General features: G+C 40.2%; 1 protein-coding gene across 4 annotated transcripts in view; it reads left to right on the plus strand.

Annotated features, from left to right (window-relative positions):
- mical2b (microtubule associated monooxygenase, calponin and LIM domain containing 2b) overlaps positions 1 to 21,595 on the plus strand; it is a 64,469-nt gene that overhangs the window by 19,754 nt on the left and 23,120 nt on the right. For 3 of the 4 annotated variants that reach the window (XM_053505408.1, XM_053505411.1, XM_053505409.1), the window contains exons 3-21: positions 900 to 1,107; positions 1,672 to 1,788; positions 2,910 to 3,011; positions 5,336 to 5,491; positions 5,862 to 5,962; positions 7,165 to 7,422; positions 7,686 to 7,801; positions 10,899 to 11,025; positions 11,123 to 11,213; positions 12,814 to 12,961; positions 14,355 to 14,554; positions 15,343 to 15,440; positions 15,768 to 15,833; positions 15,934 to 16,062; positions 17,720 to 17,839; positions 17,974 to 18,348; positions 18,710 to 18,808; positions 20,009 to 20,131; positions 20,548 to 20,649. In XM_053505408.1, the coding sequence (XP_053361383.1) occupies positions 900 to 1,107; positions 1,672 to 1,788; positions 2,910 to 3,011; positions 5,336 to 5,491; positions 5,862 to 5,962; positions 7,165 to 7,422; positions 7,686 to 7,801; positions 10,899 to 11,025; positions 11,123 to 11,213; positions 12,814 to 12,961; positions 14,355 to 14,554; positions 15,343 to 15,440; positions 15,768 to 15,833; positions 15,934 to 16,062; positions 17,720 to 17,839; positions 17,974 to 18,348; positions 18,710 to 18,808; positions 20,009 to 20,131; positions 20,548 to 20,649 (2,736 nt within the window). The remainder of the gene's footprint in view (positions 1 to 899; positions 1,108 to 1,671; positions 1,789 to 2,909; positions 3,012 to 5,335; positions 5,492 to 5,861; positions 5,963 to 7,164; positions 7,423 to 7,685; positions 7,802 to 10,898; positions 11,026 to 11,122; positions 11,214 to 12,813; positions 12,962 to 14,354; positions 14,555 to 15,342; positions 15,441 to 15,767; positions 15,834 to 15,933; positions 16,063 to 17,719; positions 17,840 to 17,973; positions 18,349 to 18,709; positions 18,809 to 20,008; positions 20,132 to 20,547; positions 20,650 to 21,595) is intronic. The other variant, XM_053505410.1, reaches the window with a different exon arrangement.

Below are 21,595 nucleotides of genomic sequence, written 5' to 3' on the forward strand. Positions count from 1 at the left end.
ACCTCTTTTTAAACTGCTAAGATGGTGAAAATACTGTCCTTGTCTCTTTGTCCTTACGTAAAACTGTGGCTACTAAACAAAATGTTAATGTCCAGTCTTGTGCGGGGCCTGAACTGTAAGCCTGCCGTCTTGTGATGAACAAGTTGACAAATACAGGAGATGAGCTACGGAGTATCATTATGCAAAACAAACGTTATTGGTTATTTACTTCTCAACTAAATATCAATTTGCACATGGACAATTAATCTAAACTAATAAAATGATAAATATTTATTATATGATCTGCCATCCCTGGTCATAAGTTCTTCCATCAGAAGTGGAATGTTAAACGGTACACTACACTGTAGAGTTATAAGTGCAAGTGTGTTACCCGAGATCCTCTGTGGAATATTAAGGTCCGGTTTGGACCACTTTATGAAAGATTCATGAGCTCGGTTGCTGTGGAAGTGAAAGCTCTAGTGGGCCTCATGTCTTGGTTGCCTGGAGACTTCATTACCTTAGCGAAGTGAGCGTAATTTAATCCCAGAGTCTGATGGATAAGGTACAGTTATTACAGTATGTTATTGTAATTGGTTTTCCCATTGGCCTGTGCGTATTTGGTTAAACAGTTTTTTTCTAAGGGCTGTAATTAAACCTGTACCGAGAAAGTAAATTGTGAATTGTTAATTATTCTACATCTTTGATCTTGCTGTCTGTCATTTAAAATTAGCGTTCAAGGGTGGATTAACTGTGGAGTGGGTTATATATTTTTTTTTTTTTGAGGAAAAAGATGAGAACCACCACTTCAGTTAGATTTGAGCTACTTCGTTAAGCGTTCGTTAGCATCAACTGAACCCGCCATGTCTGATGGACTCGTTCATTCCTGTGAATACTTTGTCTTCGTGTTTGTGTGTGCACAGTGTCTGATCATCGGCGGAGGCCCCTGCGGGTTGCGTACAGCCATAGAGCTAGCTCTCCTCGGAGCCAAAGTGGTGGTGATCGAGAAGAGGGACTCGTTCTCCAGGAACAACGTCCTCCATCTTTGGCCTTACACCATCCACGACCTCAGGAACCTCGGTGCTAAGAAGTTCTACGGCAAGTTCTGCGCCGGAGCCATAGACCATATCAGTAAGTGCCCACCTGGCTGTGTGGAGTTAGAAAAAAAAAAAAACATGATGTGCAGTATTTCGTCAAGAACGTGCAGTTTGAAATGGGTAATGCATAAATATTCGCCCCCCTCAAACTTTTTTGTTGTGTGCGATTTTATGCGGATTTATCTCGTGTTAGCATGCTTTCCCGTGATGCTCTTTGTAAAAAAGTAAAAGCAGTCTGGAATAAAACACCTTGTGTAGGCACTGTATTTTATTAGTTTATGGTATTTTGTTTGATCAGATCTTTCTTTGTTTTTGACCTGTTTGTGATTGACAGGTTTGTATTTCCATGCAGAGATTACAGTAGACCACGCCCTAAAAACCAAAGAACTAAAAATACTGTATGCTCCCGGCAAGTAGGAGCAGAAATACTCCGGCGATATGCATTGCTTTTGTGACTAATTAATAAAGTCAGACAGACACGCCCACTATTTACACGTTTAAATTTTTTTTATGAGCGTTCATCACAGGTTTTCTGCTTGTCGTTTATCAGCTGATGTCGATGTATCATTAACGCGGTGTGACGTTCTTGTACCTTTAGGTATACGTCAGCTGCAGCTGATCCTCCTAAAGGTGAGCCTCATTGTCGGGGTGGAGGTGCACGTCAACGTCGAGTTCCTCAAACTCCGCGAGCCTCCCGAACAGCAGAAGAACGATGGTGAGGATTTTTAGATCACTTTTTATTTATTTTTATTTATTTTTTTATTTTTATTGATTCAATGCACGTTTTATAAACCCCCATACCAATCCACCCCACCCACCCCTCCCTGACTCCAAGCCAACTTTACATGTGTAAGAAAGGCTAGACGCCAGGCATATTTAAAAAAGATGAAAGGAGAGAAACGAAAAAACTTTGAGCTGGAACATTAACACACTAACACAAATTAAACAATTAAATAGGAAGGGAATTAAACTATAAATGTATATGGGAAAAAGCGAAGGAAGGCCCCTCCCACCTGTTGAAGTTTCAAGTCTGAATGATGGATTGAGTAGTGAGTCTTCTCCACAGACAGACAGACAGACAGACAGACAGACAGACAGACAGACAGACAGACAGACAGACAGACAGACGTCAGCCAAAAAAAGAGAACGTTTGGCCAGGAGTGTCGCAAAAGACAATAAATGCCGTTTAGCTGAAGTTAGACACTTATCTTCCTCTCCAGTGATACCAAAAAGAGCAATCAGAGGATCTGGTTCAAGATTGCATTTCAATATCTTCTTAAAGAGCATTATCTGATATAAAAAGTACACATCCTGATGCGAAGTCATTGTGTGAGACTTTCCCATGTCCACTATAAACAAAGCTAGCAGACGCTTGATGATATTGATGAACATACTGTAGATGGACGCAGACCTTTCCTGTACACGTCCTCCGTCATTTTGGCGTCTTTATGTTTGTAATATTAGTTACACCACGATGAGGACAGTATGTGTACGGAGTCAGGGATGCGTCTAGATCAGAAGTTCCCTTAGCTTTTGTAATCCATATCAAGGACTTTAACCGTGGCGTTTAATGGCTCTGGAGAACATTTCACAGGAACACAGTGCGGCTGGGTTACCTTGTTACTGAGAAGGTTTTTGCGTCATTGCCACTCAGCGCTTGCATAGTGTGCAGATGATAAGCTTACAGCTCTGCTATATATAGAGCGCCAGAACATCTAGCTATGCAACCTTCGAGAACGACTGAGGTCAGGCATTTTTGTGTTTGTATAAAAAAAAAAAAACACACCAAGATCGAAATCAAGTCATTTATACCTTTTGTGTGTGTGTGTTTTGCAGGGTCTGGATGGAGAGCAGAACTGCATCCTGCTAGTCACCCAGTCTCTGATTATGACTTCGACGTGTTAATAGGGGCAGACGGACGGAGAAGCACGCTAGACGGTGAGAAACAGGAATTCGTGAAAGTTTCACGAGGTGATTTTAAGCGCCATTAGGCTCCATCCTGCATTTTCTGACAAGTGGATAATCATCATCAGCCTCTCCTGCTACTGGAATCTAACAGCCCTGGATGGAAATATCAAGCATAAAGATTACATGCTCCTTTTCAAAGTGCTGTGGGTCTCAACTCGGCTTCTCTGATCCGGTTAGTCGATACGGTGTCCAGTTAAAAAGAGCAAACGGCATTCACAGGAATTGAGAGTTCTTAATTACATTAAAAAAAAAACTGCACACTGAGAACTACAGGAAGTCCTCCTGCGCCTTTAAGGTACATATTTGGATAAACAAGCGCTCCGTTTTTCACATGAATCTCCTACCGAGATAAAAAAGAGGCCCATGAAATAAATGAGTTTCCTGTTTTGTGGAGGATTCCCAGAATAGTCCCAGGACAAAATGAGCAATCAGGATTGTACGAGCCGCGCACATTTGAGCCAGAGGAAGCTTAATGATTCGTCGAGTCGCATATCGCAGGGTGTTGACGAGTTCTCACCACACGATCATTCTGGGAATGTGAGAAGGTCACTTCTCTGAGAGCAATTGATCTAGTGGGATAAAAGGAAAAAAAAACGCGGAACACGAGAACGATGCTGAAATCGACAGGTTCACAGTTAAACGTGTGTGTGGAGATGACGGAGGAAAGATTATAATAGAGATGATTTATTTCACGGTCAGGTCCAGTTCTTTAACGAACGGGAATTTAATCATTAATTAGTGTTAGGTTTAAGAAAAATTGAGTTTTAAGATGAATAAAAAGAAGGAAAAATTTTTGCTCGTTCATGTCCGCCACACTCCGATATCAGCAAAGGGATCTTATTTAAGCTTTTGTCCAGGTGTCACGTACGTCATAGAGAGACAGATAGGAAATACATTTGCATTTTCTCCGGTTAAACAAAAGGGTTCCAGCAGACACTGTTTTGTGTGTATTTTCATCTCAGCTCGGACTATAGGAAGTGTGACCACATAAGGAGTCAGGAAGCACAATGAGGGAGTTGTTTTATGAGCACAGAGGCATGGGAAAGTTCACATCCTATTATAAAACCTTAGAAGAAAAATGCATTTTTAATGTAACGGTAATCAGGGATGGTGAAAATTTTTTTCAATCTGGAAAAAAAACAGATCTGGAGAAAAACGACCGCTGGAGAAACTTCAATCGATGAGTTATAGGACGACAACATTCCCATCGTTCAATCGTGCGAGCTGCAGCACAAGTACATTTTGAAAGGTTAAGTATATATTTGATTGAGTCAGCTAATGATTAACAGGGAATCTACTGTAGATTCGTTTCCTTCACTCGAGTCTGCGTAATAATAAGCAAACACTAAACTATATCCCCGCGCTACATCCCTAATAATATTATGTTAATGGTATTAATTGAGTAAGGATTAGGCCTGTATGGAATGAAAAATAGTTTTGCGCGGTGAGGGGAAGTTGATGGGGCGGGGCTGCGTGTGTGCTGGCAGTGGGGGTCTGGGGGGGTCAAGTGCTTCCAATGTCTGATAGAAATAATTGATAAGCAGCTTAGGGGAGATGGGCAAATGATAAACATATGGTCTGTCCATACAGTATCTAAATTTAGTATTGGGAATCGGGTCCGTCTTCGAACCATCCGGCACGAGGTGTCGAGGTTTAGTCAGTCTCCACTTCGGAGACGTATCCGTATACATCTTGTTTCTGTGGCAGTTACTTAAGGGGTCGGGTTGCCGGCTTGATGTCATTCACACACTACGGACAATTTGGGAACGCTAGTTAGTCTAATCTGCATGTCTTTGGACTGAAGTACCTGGAGGAAACCCACTAAGCACAGGAAGAACACCAGAGAAACTCCATGCGCACACACACAATCCGAGGTGGGAATCGAACCCCGACCCCGGAGGTGCAAGGCGACAGTGCTAACCATTATACCGTGTGTTTGTAAATCGTGTAGGAGTCCATGAAATAATTGCGTTCCCATCACCAACCTCTTATTATCTATTTCTTGAAATTTTTAAAAACTAACACAGCTCTAATCACGCTTTATTGAGAAACCAAAAAAACACAAACTTTTCCATTCCTTTTAGCATTCCCACCATTTCATTACCATCAGATAAAAATTCAAATTTTCTTTCTGTGTATGACTGTGCATGTCACCAAATAAAAGTCGACTTTTAATTTTTATCTGAGTTACAAAGCACTGACACTGGAGACTCCTTCTGAAAATACATCACGTTTTCATACTTTCTTCCCCTCCTCAATCCGTTCCTGTTTGTTCTGCCTCTTCTTGACTCCAGGTTTCAAAAGAAAGGAGTTTCGAGGCAAGCTCGCCATCGCCATCACGGCCAACTTCGTGAACCGCAACACCACGGCCGAGGCCAAAGTGGAGGAGATCAGCGGCGTGGCCTTCATCTTCAACCAGAAGTTCTTCCTGGAGCTTAAGGAAGAGACGGGCGAGTTCTCATCCCTTCATTATCTAATTATCGTTTTCACTCTGTCCTGTTGATCAGCTCGCATGTTGCGTATTTAAAAAAAAAAAAAAAAAAAAAAAGTCTACTTTCTAAGCTACGTGATTATTTTTTTTTTAAGCAACTATGCTGAAGTTTTAAACGGAGTGAATTAAGGAATTAGGGTCACACTTGAGTTGATCTTGAGTTCTGCCGTCTTGTTGTCGTGTATTGTTTTATCGATAGCGCTAACGCTCGGGTGATAATTAGATGGGAAATTCTCATCTAAGAGCTAAAGTCAGGAGCTGAGTGTATTCTCATTATGAAACAAACATTATCTCCATGAGATAGCTTCTTATATATGTATTTTAAACAGGAATCGATTTGGAGAACATTGTGTACTACAAGGACAACACACACTACTTCGTCATGACCGCAAAGAAGCAGAGTTTGCTGGATAAAGGTGTAATTATTCACGTAAGTAGACATACATACAGCAGCTTATATATATATATATGTATGTATATGTGTGTGTGTGTGTGTGTTTAAAGTGGGACTGAGTGCAGTGTAGTGTATTGGGATTTGTGGCCACGCTTTATTACTCTTCCCTCAGGGACAAATCACTCACTACAGCAATGTGTGTGTGCGCGTGTGTGTTTGTTGTAAAAGTGGATCCCGGTTTGTCTCATGTCCCTGGCATGGTGTCCTCACTCCGAGTATGTTCCGTTATTGACTGTAACTCTATCAGGAACAGCACTGAAGTGCATCGGCTCCGCTTTTCCATACACGCACGACAATGTCCAGCTAGTCCTCTACAGCACACACACACACACACACTCACACACAGAATAAAATCTTTCAACAGTAGTGAAAACTTTTAATAAGTTTCAACTTTATTGCTTTATCTTCTCATCTATCTCCTACAGTATATCTTCCTCATATGTCTCCTATTTCATCTTCTCAATCTTTTTATTCTCCTCCATCTTTCCTACCCTTATCTTTCACATCTCTCAATTTTTTTGCTCTGTCTTCTTAATCTTTTAATTTTTGCTTCTCCACCCTTTTTCTTTTTGTTCTGCTTTAACTTCATCTCCATCCTTTTATTCTGCTGTATCTTCTCCATCTTAATCGTCTTTTTCTTAATTTTTTTCTTTTATTTTCATTTAAAAAAGACCTTTAAAAAAAACAAAAAAAAAAACGCCATGCTTTTATAATTAGCTTTATTGTTGTGAAATTTCCACTAGCGCATCATTTTTTATTATTATTTTTTTTTACTCTTGTGACGTTAGGACTGAAACACTTTCTGTTTAGAAGTAAACAAGAATGTTTTTAGTTCACCAGAAAAAACAAATATGTATATAAACTGTAGACGTTCTTTTGAAAACTGGTAATCTTAAAGTCGTAGTAACATGAGACAACAGCGGTAGAAAGGCCTGATTTGCTGATCACTCACAGAGGTTTTAATAAGTTTAAGTTTGTGTAAAGTATGTTTGAAATGATCTCCAAAAAAAGTTTCACACCTGCCAACATGTTTGTTTCTTGTGTACTGTAACAGTCACTTCTGACCCACTACTTTTTGTATTTAATAGTCTGACCAGTTAAAAATTGAGCATATTTTTTAGAAAATCCAAATGTGCCTTTAATCTAAATCCTTTAGTTTATTTTCTTTCCTCTATCAGGATTACATCGAGACAGAGCGACTCCTGCACAGCGACAACGTCAATCAGGAGGCTCTGCTCTCCTACGCCCGCGAGGCCGCCGACTTCGGCACCAACTACCAGCTGCCGTCGCTGGACTACGCCATGAACCACTACGCGCAGCCCGACGTGGCCATGTTCGACTTCACCTGCATGTATGCGTCGGAAAACGCTGCGGTCATCCGGGAGAAGAACGGACACCAGCTGCTGGTGGCTCTGGTTGGAGATAGCCTTCTGGAGGTAAAACGATTGGTTTAACATCTCAGCCGACATAAAATAGACCCGAATGTGTTTGATATTTATAGAAATTTGATTCCTCTCATACTGTAACACGTATTTTTCTATTACGTAATGTCAAGTCATGTGTTTTATTACCTTAATTACATTTAATTTTGGAATTGAAACTGGTTCCAGTCATTCTACCATCAGTCATATTTCTCGTATTTGAGTGTGTGTGTGTGTGTGTGTGTTCGTGTATGTGTGTTGTATTGTTCCTCCCTCAGCCGTTTTGGCCCATGGGAACAGGATGTGCTCGAGGCTTCCTGGCAGCGTTTGACACGGTGTGGATGGTGCAGGGATGGGCTCAGGGCAAGGCCCCTCTGGAGGTGCTGTCTGAGAGGTCAGATCACATCCCCTAGCTGATACTTTGGTCATAAAAGATGTGCATGTGTCTCTGCTAAGTGTAAGTAGGAATGCTAATCCACTCCCCAGCTAAAAAAAAACATTTCGCACACACTAATATTGATTTGATCGCTTTTAGCTTTGATCGTGGTACACATTGTGGTGTCCAGTTCATGTGTGAAAATGATTCCTCATGCTCCCAGAACCACTCTGTTTTACAATTTGTGTCCTGGAATATACCCGTTCCATCAGGGAAGAAAAACTCCTCCATAGATGTAATAACCTGGGCCCGGTTTCTCGATAACGCACATTATTCGCGAGCTAAGAAGATTCTTAAGATACATCTTACGTAAAGTGATAACTTTTCTAAGTGTATTTCTCGAACTGTCCCTTAGGAGTCTTCTTAAGTCGCTGCCTCTCACGTCCGACGTTACAAGGCGCTGCCTACAGTGAGGGTTCTGAATTAGCTGACATCGGTTGCTCAGGAATCGATTTTTGACTCCTTGAAGGCACTTTCTATGCAAATTACATGGCAATAAATTCTTTTAATAACGTTTATTTCGACATGGGTTAACTTATCAATAGCATGCCATAATAGACAAATATATAAATGAAATTACCAAACTGTCGCTAATATTTTTATGTAACCTGTAGTGGCGGTGAAACGAACCAGGTATACAATCATAGTTGATTGACAAACAGCTGACAACACTCTTCACCAGCTTCAGAAACAATGTGAAGCATGTCAGTGGTTGGGCACGATGAGATGGCAAAGTAGAGGTTTAATACCCCTATCTCACCTACGCGGTTTCACGCAGGGGCCGTAAGTACAGTTCATCATGATTCAGCGAGAGTTTTGGCGCGTTTCCATTTTACCACGCAAAAAAAGTAAACATGTTTAACATGCGGACTCTCGCGGACTTTGCAGATCTTCGCGAAACGTCTTGCGGGCACTCAAGGCGGCTCTATGTGCTTTGACTCACGGTGAGATGCGGTGTTGGGCACCGTGAGCTGCCGCGATTGCCCGCCGACGTTCCGCTAATGTTCCGAGATGTTCTGCATGGCCTGCAAACTTCCACGAGAACCGCCCCAAAAAAATGGAACGTTTATTTTTTCTTGGTAATTCATGTTGAACCGTACTTACGCCCACTGCGCGAAACCGCATAGGTGAGATAGGTGTATTACGCATTACAATCACTCGAAAAAAATGAATGGATGGGGGATTTGAAACTCCCAAGTTTATTTTCTGTCAAAAGAAAAGTCCATCCAGTTATGGATAATAGCTAATGATCAATAAAACATATTTGAAACAAAAAGCAACAATCAGATGGAAATCGGGATGTGGAGCGTAAGTCCAACGCGTTGGCCTGGCAAGTGCAGGTCTGAGCAGGTCAAGAAGCTTTATAATCTGTTGCCTTGGAAGGCAAAACCTTTTTTTTATTCTTTTAAATAGCGACCCTGGGGAAAATATGGAAAGGGCTGAAGTTTTGTCTAAAGGAAAAATGTACATGAAGCACACGGCTCCGCGGACGGCGCCGTCTTCAGTTTAACACAACACCACGCTGTATCGCTGCCAAAATGTTTGCCACCTGTTTAATATTAAAAGTGATCATCAATTTTGCAATATTTACATTATGAAATAGGCTAATTAAAAGTCACTCTACTAGCTCTAATATTAAATAAAAAAAAATTCATAAACAGGCCTACAGTATATTCCATCATTAATATGACTTTGATAACGTGCCATAATGTGCTTCCATACACTGCTGCTCAGTGGCGGCGACTAGCGTCTTAAGCTGAAACTACGCTAAGAATGAGTTAAGGTTGGTCCAGACCAACCTTACGAACGTGTGACTTACCTAAGAGATACTTAGCGTACGAACATTTCCGGAAATGCGCCTTAACGTTAAGAGAGAGAAAAGATGCAACTTATGAACTACTTAGCGATAGGAAGCTTTCGAGAAACCCAGCCCTGGTCATTCAGTACATTCACGTCGTCATTTTACTGCCACATAACGTTGCTAAGTCTGGACCTGAGCGACTGAAGCAACCCCAGATCATAACACTGTCTCCAGAGGCTCGTACAGTAGACACTATATATGATGGCCTCATGCGCTTCCCTTCTTACCCTGACACGCCCATCGCTCTGGTATACAGTCAATCTGGACTCATCAGATCACATGACCTTTCTCCGTCACTCCAAAGTTTAATCTTTATGCTCCCTAGTAAATTTAAGCCTTATTTTCTGATGATCTTACCTACAAGTGGTTTTCTTATGGACATACAGTTGTTTTGTCCAATTCACATCATATTGTGTATGTGGAAATACTCTTACTTTTACTATTGAACGTAGCTACAGTATGATTTCTACTTTGCTTAATGCAGGCCAATAATTTGACACTTCTGGAACGGAAATTTTCGTTATGATTTTATTTTATTAGATAAACAGATCTGTCCCAAATTGTTATATTTTCCTCATAATAGTAGCAGTCTTGATTTAAATGATTTACCTTTTACCATAATATACTTTCTGGTGGATTTTATTGCCTTTTTTAAACCTCCGTTCGTCTTGGTATCATCAAATTTCTAACAACTTTTAAATCCTGAAGATGACAGCCAGAGGAAATATCCAGACGTGGACTCAATCATACTAGAAACATGATCTGGGAAAATGGACACAGCGAAAAACAAGCGCAAAATGCTACCTGCAGAAATGGTGTGATTGGGCGATTAAGCCTCAGTAATGTGGCGGTGAGAAAGAGGGGATGTCATAAAACTGTTCTAAATCAAGTCATGGGGAAATTAAACTCTTGGGTTTAGACAGTGTTTTGTGAATTGGAAAGTTTATTTATTTATTTATTTATTTATTTTTTAAATCCGCCTCACTTATCAAGCTCAGGTTCGTTTGTAATAGGCAAGCGAACTTCACCAAACATTAATAGTTAAAAAACTTTTTGCATGTCGTTTTTTGTTTGTTTTATTTAAATTCCATTTCTGGGAAGTGTTATGTAAAATCTTTATCTCTGTACACATCCTCCAATTTGTCACTGATGATAATAACAAAGTCGTTCCTGGTCCTGTACTGTACGTGACAGGGAGAGCATCTACAGGCTGCTGCCTCAAACCACAGCAGAAAACATCAGTAAGAACTTCGAGCAGTACACCATCGACCCTGCAACCCGCTACCCCAACCTCAACTCCACCTGCGTCCGACCGCACCAGGTGACACTCTTACACACTGACCGGCTCGCTGTTCAATACTCTGTTAAAACAGTCTTAACATATTCGTGTGACCGGACTCTCTCAATCGCTGCATCAGGTTCAACATCTCTACATCAATGGGGAGCAGAACTCGCGTATGCTGGAGCGAAGTGGACTTACACGCAGGTCTGTCAATATCTCCAGGAAAGGTGAGACGAGTTAGCCTAATTGACCACTACTTGTATTTGTGTGTGTCTTTTGTGTGTACAGTATATACCGTATCAACCATAACATCACAACACAAAACTTTTTTGTTTAGCTTCCTCTTGTGCTGCTCTGGCGCCGTGTGGCATGATTCCTATAGACCTCTGGTTGTGTGCGCTGTGGTGACTGGCACCATGACATTGGTATGGATCCTTTGTGTGCTGTGGGTCGTAGGGCGGGGCCTTTATGGATCGGACTTGTTTGTCCAATGCATCCCCTGTGTGCTCATGTTCTGATTGGGATCTCGGGAGTTTGGAGTCCAGGGTAGTGACAACAGGACTTTTACCTGCTGTGCCTTGGGCCCGGCACACTGTGGTGTACTGATGAGTTTCTGTCACGGCCAGCATTGTTCTTTTTTTTTTTTTTTTGCATTGGCTTTTCTGTGGAATTGGACTGGAAGGGCTTATCGTTGGTCTCCACAGGCATAGATTAATAGTCAACAGTTCATTGGCCTATAATTGATGATCAGTGTTTGCAGAGAAGTATGTTAGAGTGGTGCAGGACATGTATGAGAGCTGTAAGACAGCGGTGAGATGTGCTGTAGGTGTGACAGAAGAGTTCAAGGTGGAGGTGGGTTTGCATCAAGGATCGGCTCTGAGCCCCTTTTTGTTTGCTATGGTGATGGACAGGATGTCAGATGAAGTGCCACTGTGATTAGAATGGGTGGAGAAAAGTGTCAGGTTTGTTGTGCGATAAAATATTATCAGCGAGATTGAAAGGAAAGGTGTTCAAGACAGTGGTGAGACCAGCAATACTCTATGACTTAGAGACAGTGGCACTGAAGAAAAGACAAGAGGCAGAGTTGGAGGTAGCAGTGCTGAAGATGTTAAGGTTTTCTTTGGAAGAGACAAGGATGGATAGGATCAAGAACTAATTAATTAGAGGGACAACCCTCGAGATGTTATTGAAGACCAGGTGGCTTCAATAGCAGCCTTCAGCTCATCTGTATTTGTGACACACAAATCTTTTCAGTAAAATACATGTGGCGATCCTAATTGTGGGTCAGGCACTTGGGAGTTTTAAAAAAACAACAATAAGCTTGTTCCATGTGCCAGTGTGAGTGATTGGTCCACCTGTGCTGGAAACATTTCAAAATACTTCTAATTCACGTTCTTTAGCGGTCACAACGTTCGTATCGCTTCCCAGCCGAGTCAAATTCCAGCCTCTCGTCCTTACTGAATGTTTGCGTTAAAGGAGCCGCTAGTGTGGAAATGAATAATAGCTTTTTCACAGTTCCACACCCCGTGCTGACGTCTTCCTGGCCCTGACGTTGAGTACACACTTGCTTACCTGTATTGGTTTGAAATTCATCTCTGCTTTATTGAGCCTTGTTTAACATGCGAGCGCTTTTTTTTTTCGTGAGTAAATGGACCTGCAGTGAAGATGTTTGTGTGTGAGTGTTTAAATCCCTATAAAAACTACCACTTTATTTGAAGATTGTAAGTTACTGAACTTGGCGATAGGGCGTAGGAATGGCAATATTTAGCAAGTCAGGGGTTACAATTATATAAATTATTGAAAAAGTGTGTTGGTGTGTGTTGCCAGAGTCGGAGGTGCGGCCCAGCCGCTTGTTGCTGTGGTGTCAGAAACAGACGCAAGGCTACAAAGGAGTGAACGTTACCGACCTCACTACATCCTGGAGAAGTGGACTCGCCCTATGCGCCCTCATCCACCACCAACGGCCAGACCTCATGTGAGAGAGAAACACACACGCATAGAATTAACACAAGAATCAGCAGTTCATGTACATGCATGCTTACCTCCTCCGGTTTCACATCGTCACTCTCACTCACACGCGTAGAGTAAGGCTCTTTATCCTGGTCAAGGTCGCTCGGGGTCTAGAGTTTATCCCGGAAATGTTGGGTGTGAGACAAGAATACAGCCTGAATGGGATGCCAGGCGACACACACATAATTATGTGTCCTAATTATGACATACAATCTCATCATTGTGAGTTACTAAGGTATAATTTTAAGATAGAAAGTCATCTAATTGTAAGACTTTAATCTATAATTATGAAATTATGAATCGTAATTTTTGTCATTGCGAGTCACCATGTTTCGAGATGTTCTCTTACACACCATAGTTCTGGTACAAGACACCAAAACTGGTGGAGTAAACTTGTTCCTGTACACACATTTTGGTACCGGCTCATAGTAATACCAAAAGCATTTTAAAATTACGACTTGTGTCATATTTATAACTTAATATTTCAAAATACTTGATTATATAATAAATTATCTAGAAATTATACTTCCTTTTTCCCCTAAAAATTTTAAAATCAAGTATATTTTAATGAAGCTGTGATTTTATTGACTGTGCAATCAGTGTTTTATTGATAGATTCAGATAATTAAATCTTTCTCAAATACTCGATTTAAGTACTCGTTGATGCTGCTTCTTCTTCTTTTGAATTTATTTGCAATTGAAGCACCTACTGAACCGGAATGTGGTGCAAGGGGAAAAAAAATTACGCAATCAAAAACACAAGTTACGCAACATTTTAATATTTATTGGATATGTTTATTGAATATTTTTGTTGGATACTTTTTATTGTTTAATATCATAACCTTGGATTGCGAGTAACTCAGTCTGTGAGCATTTTGCAAGATGAGCAGAATTTTAAAATAAATTTTAACTTAATAAACAAGCGAGGTTTTGACATACTAGTAATGTACGTATACGCTTTGTCTGCAGAGCGTCACATGATCGCAACTGAACCAATTGTTCTTCTCTCGCTCACACTGGGATTGTGGGTGATCGTCTCCTTTGCTCAGTCTCAGTGCATGTGCGTCACACGTATAGTCAACGTATAGTTTCCATTATTTCTTTTGGGGGAATTCAGTTTGATATACGAGTGCTTTGATGTACAAGCACACTGTCAGAATGAGTTATCGTCGCGTACGAAGGTTCAACTGTAATTTAAAACCTGTAAGAAGTATAGCTGCTTGAGAATAACATTGGTGCTATTAATTTGAATTAAATAAAACATTTCAATGTCCTCCAAATTAAACTGAATCAAATCGACTGTCAATGATCCACAGCTCTAATCACAAATTACATTTTTTGTTTGTTCCCCACTCCCAGTGATTTTAATTCTTTGAATGAAGCGGACAGCGCCAGGAACAATCAGCTTGCGTTTGAGTTAGCCGAGAAAGCGTTCGGCATCCAGCCGCTCATCACCGGGAAGGAAATGGCTGCTGAGAAGGAACCCGACAAACTCGTCATGGTGCTCTACCTGTCCAAGTTCCACGAGATGTTCCGCAACTCCTCCTCACCTGCTTCAGGTAGGATATCCATTCACCTTATTTCAATCCTGTAAATGGAAATGCTAGATACAGACACATTTGTCTGTTTAAAAGTGATACACAGCCATTTTTGCAGTGAAAAAAAATGTTTTACAGTGGTGTGTTAATACATTTTCAGTTTGTTTTTGAAAGAAAGATGTGTAATATTCTGGATGCTATGTAAATAAAATAGATTCAGCCTGTTTATTTGGTCACTCGAATGGTCAAAGACAAATCATCTAGATCAGGGGTCGGCAACCCGCGGCTCCACTGGTTCTTTAATTTCATGGAAAATAAATAATGATTTTCTAGTTTAAGGTAATTTTATTTCATTTTTAAATGTAATTCTAAATTTGATTATGGTGGAAGATTATGGTGAAATTGTAACATTTAAAATAATTCGCTCCAGTACACACGATTAAAGAATGACGGCACATTTAAAAAATATATATTATTTTTTTTTAAGTTGCATGCAAAAATACAATTTTGTGATCTCTGTGGCAGTGCATTAATTTTATAAATGAAACACACTATACAGTAGTTTTTATTTATTTTTTATAAATAGCATAAAGATAAAGAAAATATATATGCATTATTATCTTTATTTTAGTTGTCAAAAAATTAAAACTTTAAAAGTTGTAAACTTTATGAAACTTTGCAAAAATGAGCAGGTTAAAACTATTTATCCTTTTTTGTTTTGTTTTTAAGTAATATAAATATTTCGGTATTATTCACACCTGCATGAGATTAATAGAATAACAGACTTACAATATGTCCTTGATTTGCAGGAATACCGTGGGAGACCAACGAGGACATTTCATCCAATTCCAATAATACTGTCTGCAACTTAACGAACCTTGCGTTGCACAGGAAACGGATTCCAAAGGTAGCAGGATTATTTTTTTTTTTAAATGGAAATTTTATGCTTTCAAGGTTAAAGTTGCTTTGGCTATCGTTTGCTCTGATTGATGGGAAGATAAGGATGATGTACTATAGGGCCAATTATGGCGTGACACTACACTCTGGGCTAGAAAGAAACCGTCACAGCTTCGCGTCTCACTTTTTTTTTTTATAGCCTTTCATTAATTCTTTAAAACCTTTTTATAATTGATAATAATCAATTTTAAGGTCATATAATGATGAGTGAAATATTATATCGATGTTTGTTTATCATAAAAACTAAGTGTTCTGCATTTCTTTGTTTCTTTCGAAGGATGAGAAAATTGTTGAAGATAACGACAACAAAAAGAGAAGAAAAGCCATCAGCTACCTGGAAGAGGTGTGTTGAAGCAAACGTTTGTATTTTACCTACACATGCACCGTGCACCAGCCCTGCTCCGCTGTCTCCGAATCATGAGCGATGTCCGTATGTCTTGTAGCTTTCCAAACAGAGCACTTCGACTGCGGTGGAGGAGGGCGAGCAAAAGGAGAATAAAGTGCGCTCCATGGCGACTCAGCTTCAGGCCAAGTTCGAGGAGAACGCTCCCGGCTACGTCTGGCGTCGACAGGTAACACTTTCTGAGTCAGGGTGCTTTCACGCAGCGGGCGGTGGCACGGAGCCCGGTACACTAGATGCCAAAAGTTTGGTACGTTTGTGCAGGACATGTTTCTTTCTTTCCTTCTTTACCTGCACTTAGTGTTCGGTTGCCTATTTAACAAATTATTGAATGTCCATATTATTCATTATTGATAGTTTGTGTTACAAAGATAATGATGATAATCTGTTTTTAGATAGGGTTTGCGGATCTCATTTCTGGTCAGATTGGCATTAGAAGACCATTTGAGGCTCTTGGTGTCCCACTGACATTTATTTCCGATAGTAAAATGGAAACTTTACCAGAGTTGTGCACATACAGCCGTGAACAAGAGACAACAGAATCCGCCTCTTAGCTGTCGCCATAATCCTAGTTAAATACCTCTCTTTGTGTAGTGAGACACGCTGGGCCAGACGGACCGTCTCGTTTTCTCTCATTATCTCAAGATCTCTGTGTAAATGATATCATTAATTAATGTGAAAAGGAATACAGCTTCCAGTGTGATGTTTGGGTTAAAATCCATAGCTTTGTCTTCAAACATGTCCATTTAAAGACTTGGAAAAACTACTTACGTATTTATTCTATTGGGTGTACTGCATACGTGCTCTGTCTTAGATAAACCCGATTTTTATTATCTTTTTTTTTTCCAACTAAACTTCACATTTCATGCATTTCATTTCATTTTATTTCAGCCAAAAAAATACTATAACTGTTCTCTCACGACTTGAGGTTATCAGTGGTCAAATATAAGCAATTGATTTGCATCCTCTTTTTTTTTCTCTCTCTCTCTCTCTCTTACACTGCATTGCAAAAAAAAAAAAAAAAAGTTGGCATTTCAAATGGGGTCAAATTATCGGCCTGCTTTGAAGAAGCAAATAAATGTTTCTTTCCCCAAGTTTCGTCATTTAAGATTCGCGGAAAACATTTATTAGAGCCTGAACTTTCAACTTTCTTGAACAAATTAGGTTAAATGATGATAAATGATTACTGATTTACCGGAGCTGTGTTTAATAGTGAAAGTCAGAGCATTTCTATATACACACACAATATGATGAGAACTCCCAGGATTGGGACTGAACAGCTGTGTGTCCATAAGAAAACCACTTATTAGTCCAAGTCTAATCAGAAGAAAAAGGCTTCAGTTTGTTAGGGAGCATGAAGATTGGACTTTGGAGCGATGATGAAAAAAGGTCATGTGACTCATCGTGAATGTATACCAGAGTGATGAAGGGAAGCGCATGAAGCGATCATACATAGTGTCCTCTGTACAATTCTTTGGAGACAGTGTTATGATCTGGGGTCGCTTCAGCCGCTCAGGTCTAGACTCAGCAACGTTATGTGGCAATAAAATGAAGTCAGCTGACGACCTGAATGTACTGAAGGACCAGATTATCACATCTATGGATGACACGGGGTTTATTGTAGGACTCAAATAGTGAACGAGTGAGGAATCATTTTCACAGATGAACTGGCCACCACATTGCATGTTGTAATCAAAGCTAAAGTTGGTCGAATGAAATATTGGCGTGTGACTTATTTATTTATTTATTTTTGGCCAGGTGTAGTGTATAACCTGTTTATCACCTTTTCTTCATCTCTCCTCTGTTTCTGCTCGGTCCCTGCAAATCAGTCAGCATCCGATTCGTATTCTGAAAAGCCTGTTTCTCTGGACATGACTGAAAACCCTCGGTTCGCCAAACCCAAGCTCCAGTCCTCATGCCCTCCTTCTTCTCCCAAACCCAAGTGGAAGGTAGGCTCAGTCCAGCATGTACAGTACATTAATCTGTGTACCGTGCTTCCATGACGAGAACGAACGATCCATGTGTGAATCCCATCCAGTTGTTTCGGTTTCTGCTAAACGTTGCTCTGTATGCCCGCTTCCAGCCGTCCCCTTACTTAAGACTCCTTGAGTCTCAAAAGCAGCCTGGTCACAAACATGGACAGGCGGAAACCCAGGACATTCAGTTTCACTCAGTCTACCATGCCATGGATAACCAGTCAGGGTTTCAGACTCCAGAGGTACAGTTCACGTGTCAAACAACAGAAGCTTGGTCTCGCCATCAGTCCACTTCTGAACCTCGACCCGGCCTTCAATGCATTTCGGTCTCGGCGACTCAGCTGTTGACTCTGAAGCACGTCCTCAGACCTGAAAAGCAACCTTCAATCAGCTCAAAGTCCTCGGATACCTTTTCGCTCTCCACACCTGCTCTGGGAGGGATGCTGCAGCGATTAAAGATCCTGGAGGACAAGATCACACAGGTGAATGTAGCTACCTTGCGAAATATACAGACTCGCTTCTCCATGCTGCATGGGTTGTTGAGGAACATCATCATGGGGTAGATGGGATTTGCATGATCATGTGTAAGTCTAAAAGGGATGCCCTGATCCTTGCTGCTGATCTGAGTTTCAGATCAGTACCATTTCTAAGCGTGCTTCATAAATTTTCAGAAGTACAATAGCCAACATCACAGGTACTATAACAAGAGGGCATTCAAGAAAATTTTAATTTAAGAAAGCATACAAGAAAACGTTTCTTCTGCAAAGATACTGTGGATGAAAACCTTGCTTTCTCTCTTCCCCCCTCTCCCCTCGAACACGCTTCCCGTCTGCCTCGGTGCAGAATAAAGTTCAGACTCCAAGCGCACGAGAGTTCAGCAAAAAGAGTATCAGGGAGCGAGCCGAGCAGCTGAGCTTCCTCTTCTCTGGAACGCCGTCGCAGGTGATGGAGAGATGCTGCAACCTTTCTGCGACCTCACTCTGGAATGTTGTGGTACAATCCTGCCTGTCCTGCCGCTTCACCCCTAATTAAAGAGTGAGATGGTACGGTCGTGCTTCCGTCCAGTCAGACCGAGAGATGACTAACACCGTCACAGTTTTCTGCTGTTTCACGCTCACTGTGTGGAAGGTCGTAACTCCTGCCGTACCAATTTCTCCAGTTTGTTGTTGCACGCTGTTTTTTTTATTGTTTGTTTTTTGTCCGAGCGTGTAAATTTATCTAAGCACAAATGCATTTTTTTAACACGGCTGACGGAGTGGTTTGTGCGTTTGTGTCATGTTGAAGCAAACGCGTTTTTACCTTCTAACCTAGTTAATCTTTACCACAATTCTCAAAGTGTGTGTGCATGTGTGTTCGCGTGTGTGATCGTTCTCCTGGCGAAGCTCACTGCGGTCCAGTTTCAGAATGGCTGCTCCATCACATCACACCTATTTTCATGCTCTCTCTCACACACTCCCCATCTTTTGTGGGAGGTTTTTTATTATTATTATTATTTATTTATATATTTAAAAAAAAAACATTTTTTTTTAGACTTGAGTAGTTTACTTTTGCAATTTAGGAATCGCTACATATAACAGTATAATTCTGTTTCCAACACAACCACGCAACAGTGTTGTGCCTTCATCATTTTTTTTCTTTCTCTTCCTTTTTTTGTTTTTGTTGTCTTTAATCTTTTTTTGTTTTTCATACTTTCTTGCATTATTTGCCTTTGCTTTTTGATATTCTTTTTCCTTATTTCCCTGTTTCCTTTTTCTTCCCGTTTTTTAAACATTTATATTTAGCTTTTTCTGTTTTTCTTTTTGATTTACTTTTCTTTCTTTCCTTTTATCTTTTTTCAATTGTTTGTATCTTATTTTTCTTTTTTCTGTTTTTATTCCTTTGACTTTTTATTTTATATCTACTTTATATCTTCAAATAATAAAATTCTCTATTTCTTTCATTTGATTTTTGTCTCTCTTTATTTTCTATTTTCTTACTTATTTAATTGAGGACAAACTTTGTATTTCTATATTCTATTCTATATCTTTTGTATGTTTTTATTTTTATTTTATATGTTTTTATTTTTAAAAGTTATTTCAGTAATTATTTCCTTTTATTTTCTTTTTCTTTTTTTTTTATTTCCTTCTTTCTTTTATTTAATAGAAGATTGAGTCCTCTCCAGCTCCTGCTTCTCCTCCTCCTAAACCTCTCTCATGCCCTTCTCTCCCTGAGCCTTCTGCTCTTTCCTGTGTCCTGTCTCCTCTTCCTGAAGCTCCGCCCACGCAGGTAACACCATCAACCTTGTCCCGAATATCTGTGTGTGTGAGAACCACTGAGAGTGCTTTATTTAACGTTTCCTCTGTAAGATAAGTTTCTTCCTATCTGAGTATTGTTCTGTAACCCTGTTGGATGGAAGTCGAGGTTCTTATCAAGGAGTGTAAACCTCTCTCACCGAGTTGGGTGTGTGAGAGATCAGTGTGCTGTTAACAACCTCCCAAACCTGAGCTGCTTGAACACCTGGCAGCTCCTGTTTGCCCCTCACCGACCCCAAGGCCACAAGACGCTACGGTTTCTTTCTCATGTTGCGTCTCCCTGATCCTGGAGTAAAGTTAAAATCAAACGTGAATAAACTCATCTAAATAAGCAGAAGGTTTCATGCTCTATAGTATCAGCTGTCAAGTGAGCTTTCCTGTTGATTGTAGTGTAACGGACATTCTGAGTCAGAGGAGGTGACTCACGATCACCGTGGGCAGAAAAGTCAATCCGAAATCAAACGCGCACAATGCCTCGATCCTTCCAGACAGGTATTTCATTGTTTTTAAAGATTTGGCACGTTTGGTCACAACCGCATTTTCCCAATCCTAATACTCAGCTTGCATGCATGCCTAATGTTTTGGGTTTTTTTGATGCACCTTGTCATAGATTCAACAAGTGTGTGGAGCAGTCTAACACGTCTGTGTGTTTGTCTGTCTATCTACATACAGTACTTAAAAACATCTTTATCTTCAACATCTTCATCTTCAACTGTTATCATACGCAGCATTTCATAACATGTACTGTATGTGGGCGGAGCCACGGGTAAACCTCAATTTCCTGCTACAATCTCTAAATAGGTCTTTAATCAGGTCGAGATCTACAGTAGATAGGGTTGTTGGAGTCATGCTGGAAAAGGCCACGCCCACCAGGATAGAAAGGTTTTAACATATAATAAAAGAAGCAGCACAGGCGTGGGCGTAGAGCCAAACCGTGCCAGCAAAAGTAAATAAATAAAAACCTCGACCAGGATTGTCGTTTAGAACATTTTTTTTGACAAGTCCATTGTCAATCATGTTTACATCATTCACCAAAAATGTCCTGGTTTGACTTGAACGCCCCTCGAATTTTAACCTTTTTTTTTTTTTTTTTTTTTTGTAACTGATAAAATAGTGATTTGAAGGAGATTGAAATGTTGATGCACTAATTTGCATTCTTTAGTGGTACAACCTGCATTAAGAACACTTTTACAGTAAGTCTCTTAAGTGGAAAAGTTTATGCACCCATAAATCTTTTTTTTTTCGGAGACCAATAAAGTACTGTATGAAAGAAAAATGAAGACAAAATGTCATTTATAGAAACAACTCATCAGGCTCGATCGCCATAAGTATCGAAGTAGTGCAAAACAGAATGAATTGTATAATACAAAATTAATGGTACATTATTTTCTAATAACTTTTTGTAATACACATAAGCACATTTTTTATATTAGGTCTG

This window comes from Clarias gariepinus, chromosome 10 (assembly GCF_024256425.1).
Source record: "Clarias gariepinus isolate MV-2021 ecotype Netherlands chromosome 10, CGAR_prim_01v2, whole genome shotgun sequence".
NCBI lineage: Eukaryota > Metazoa > Chordata > Actinopteri > Siluriformes > Clariidae > Clarias > Clarias gariepinus.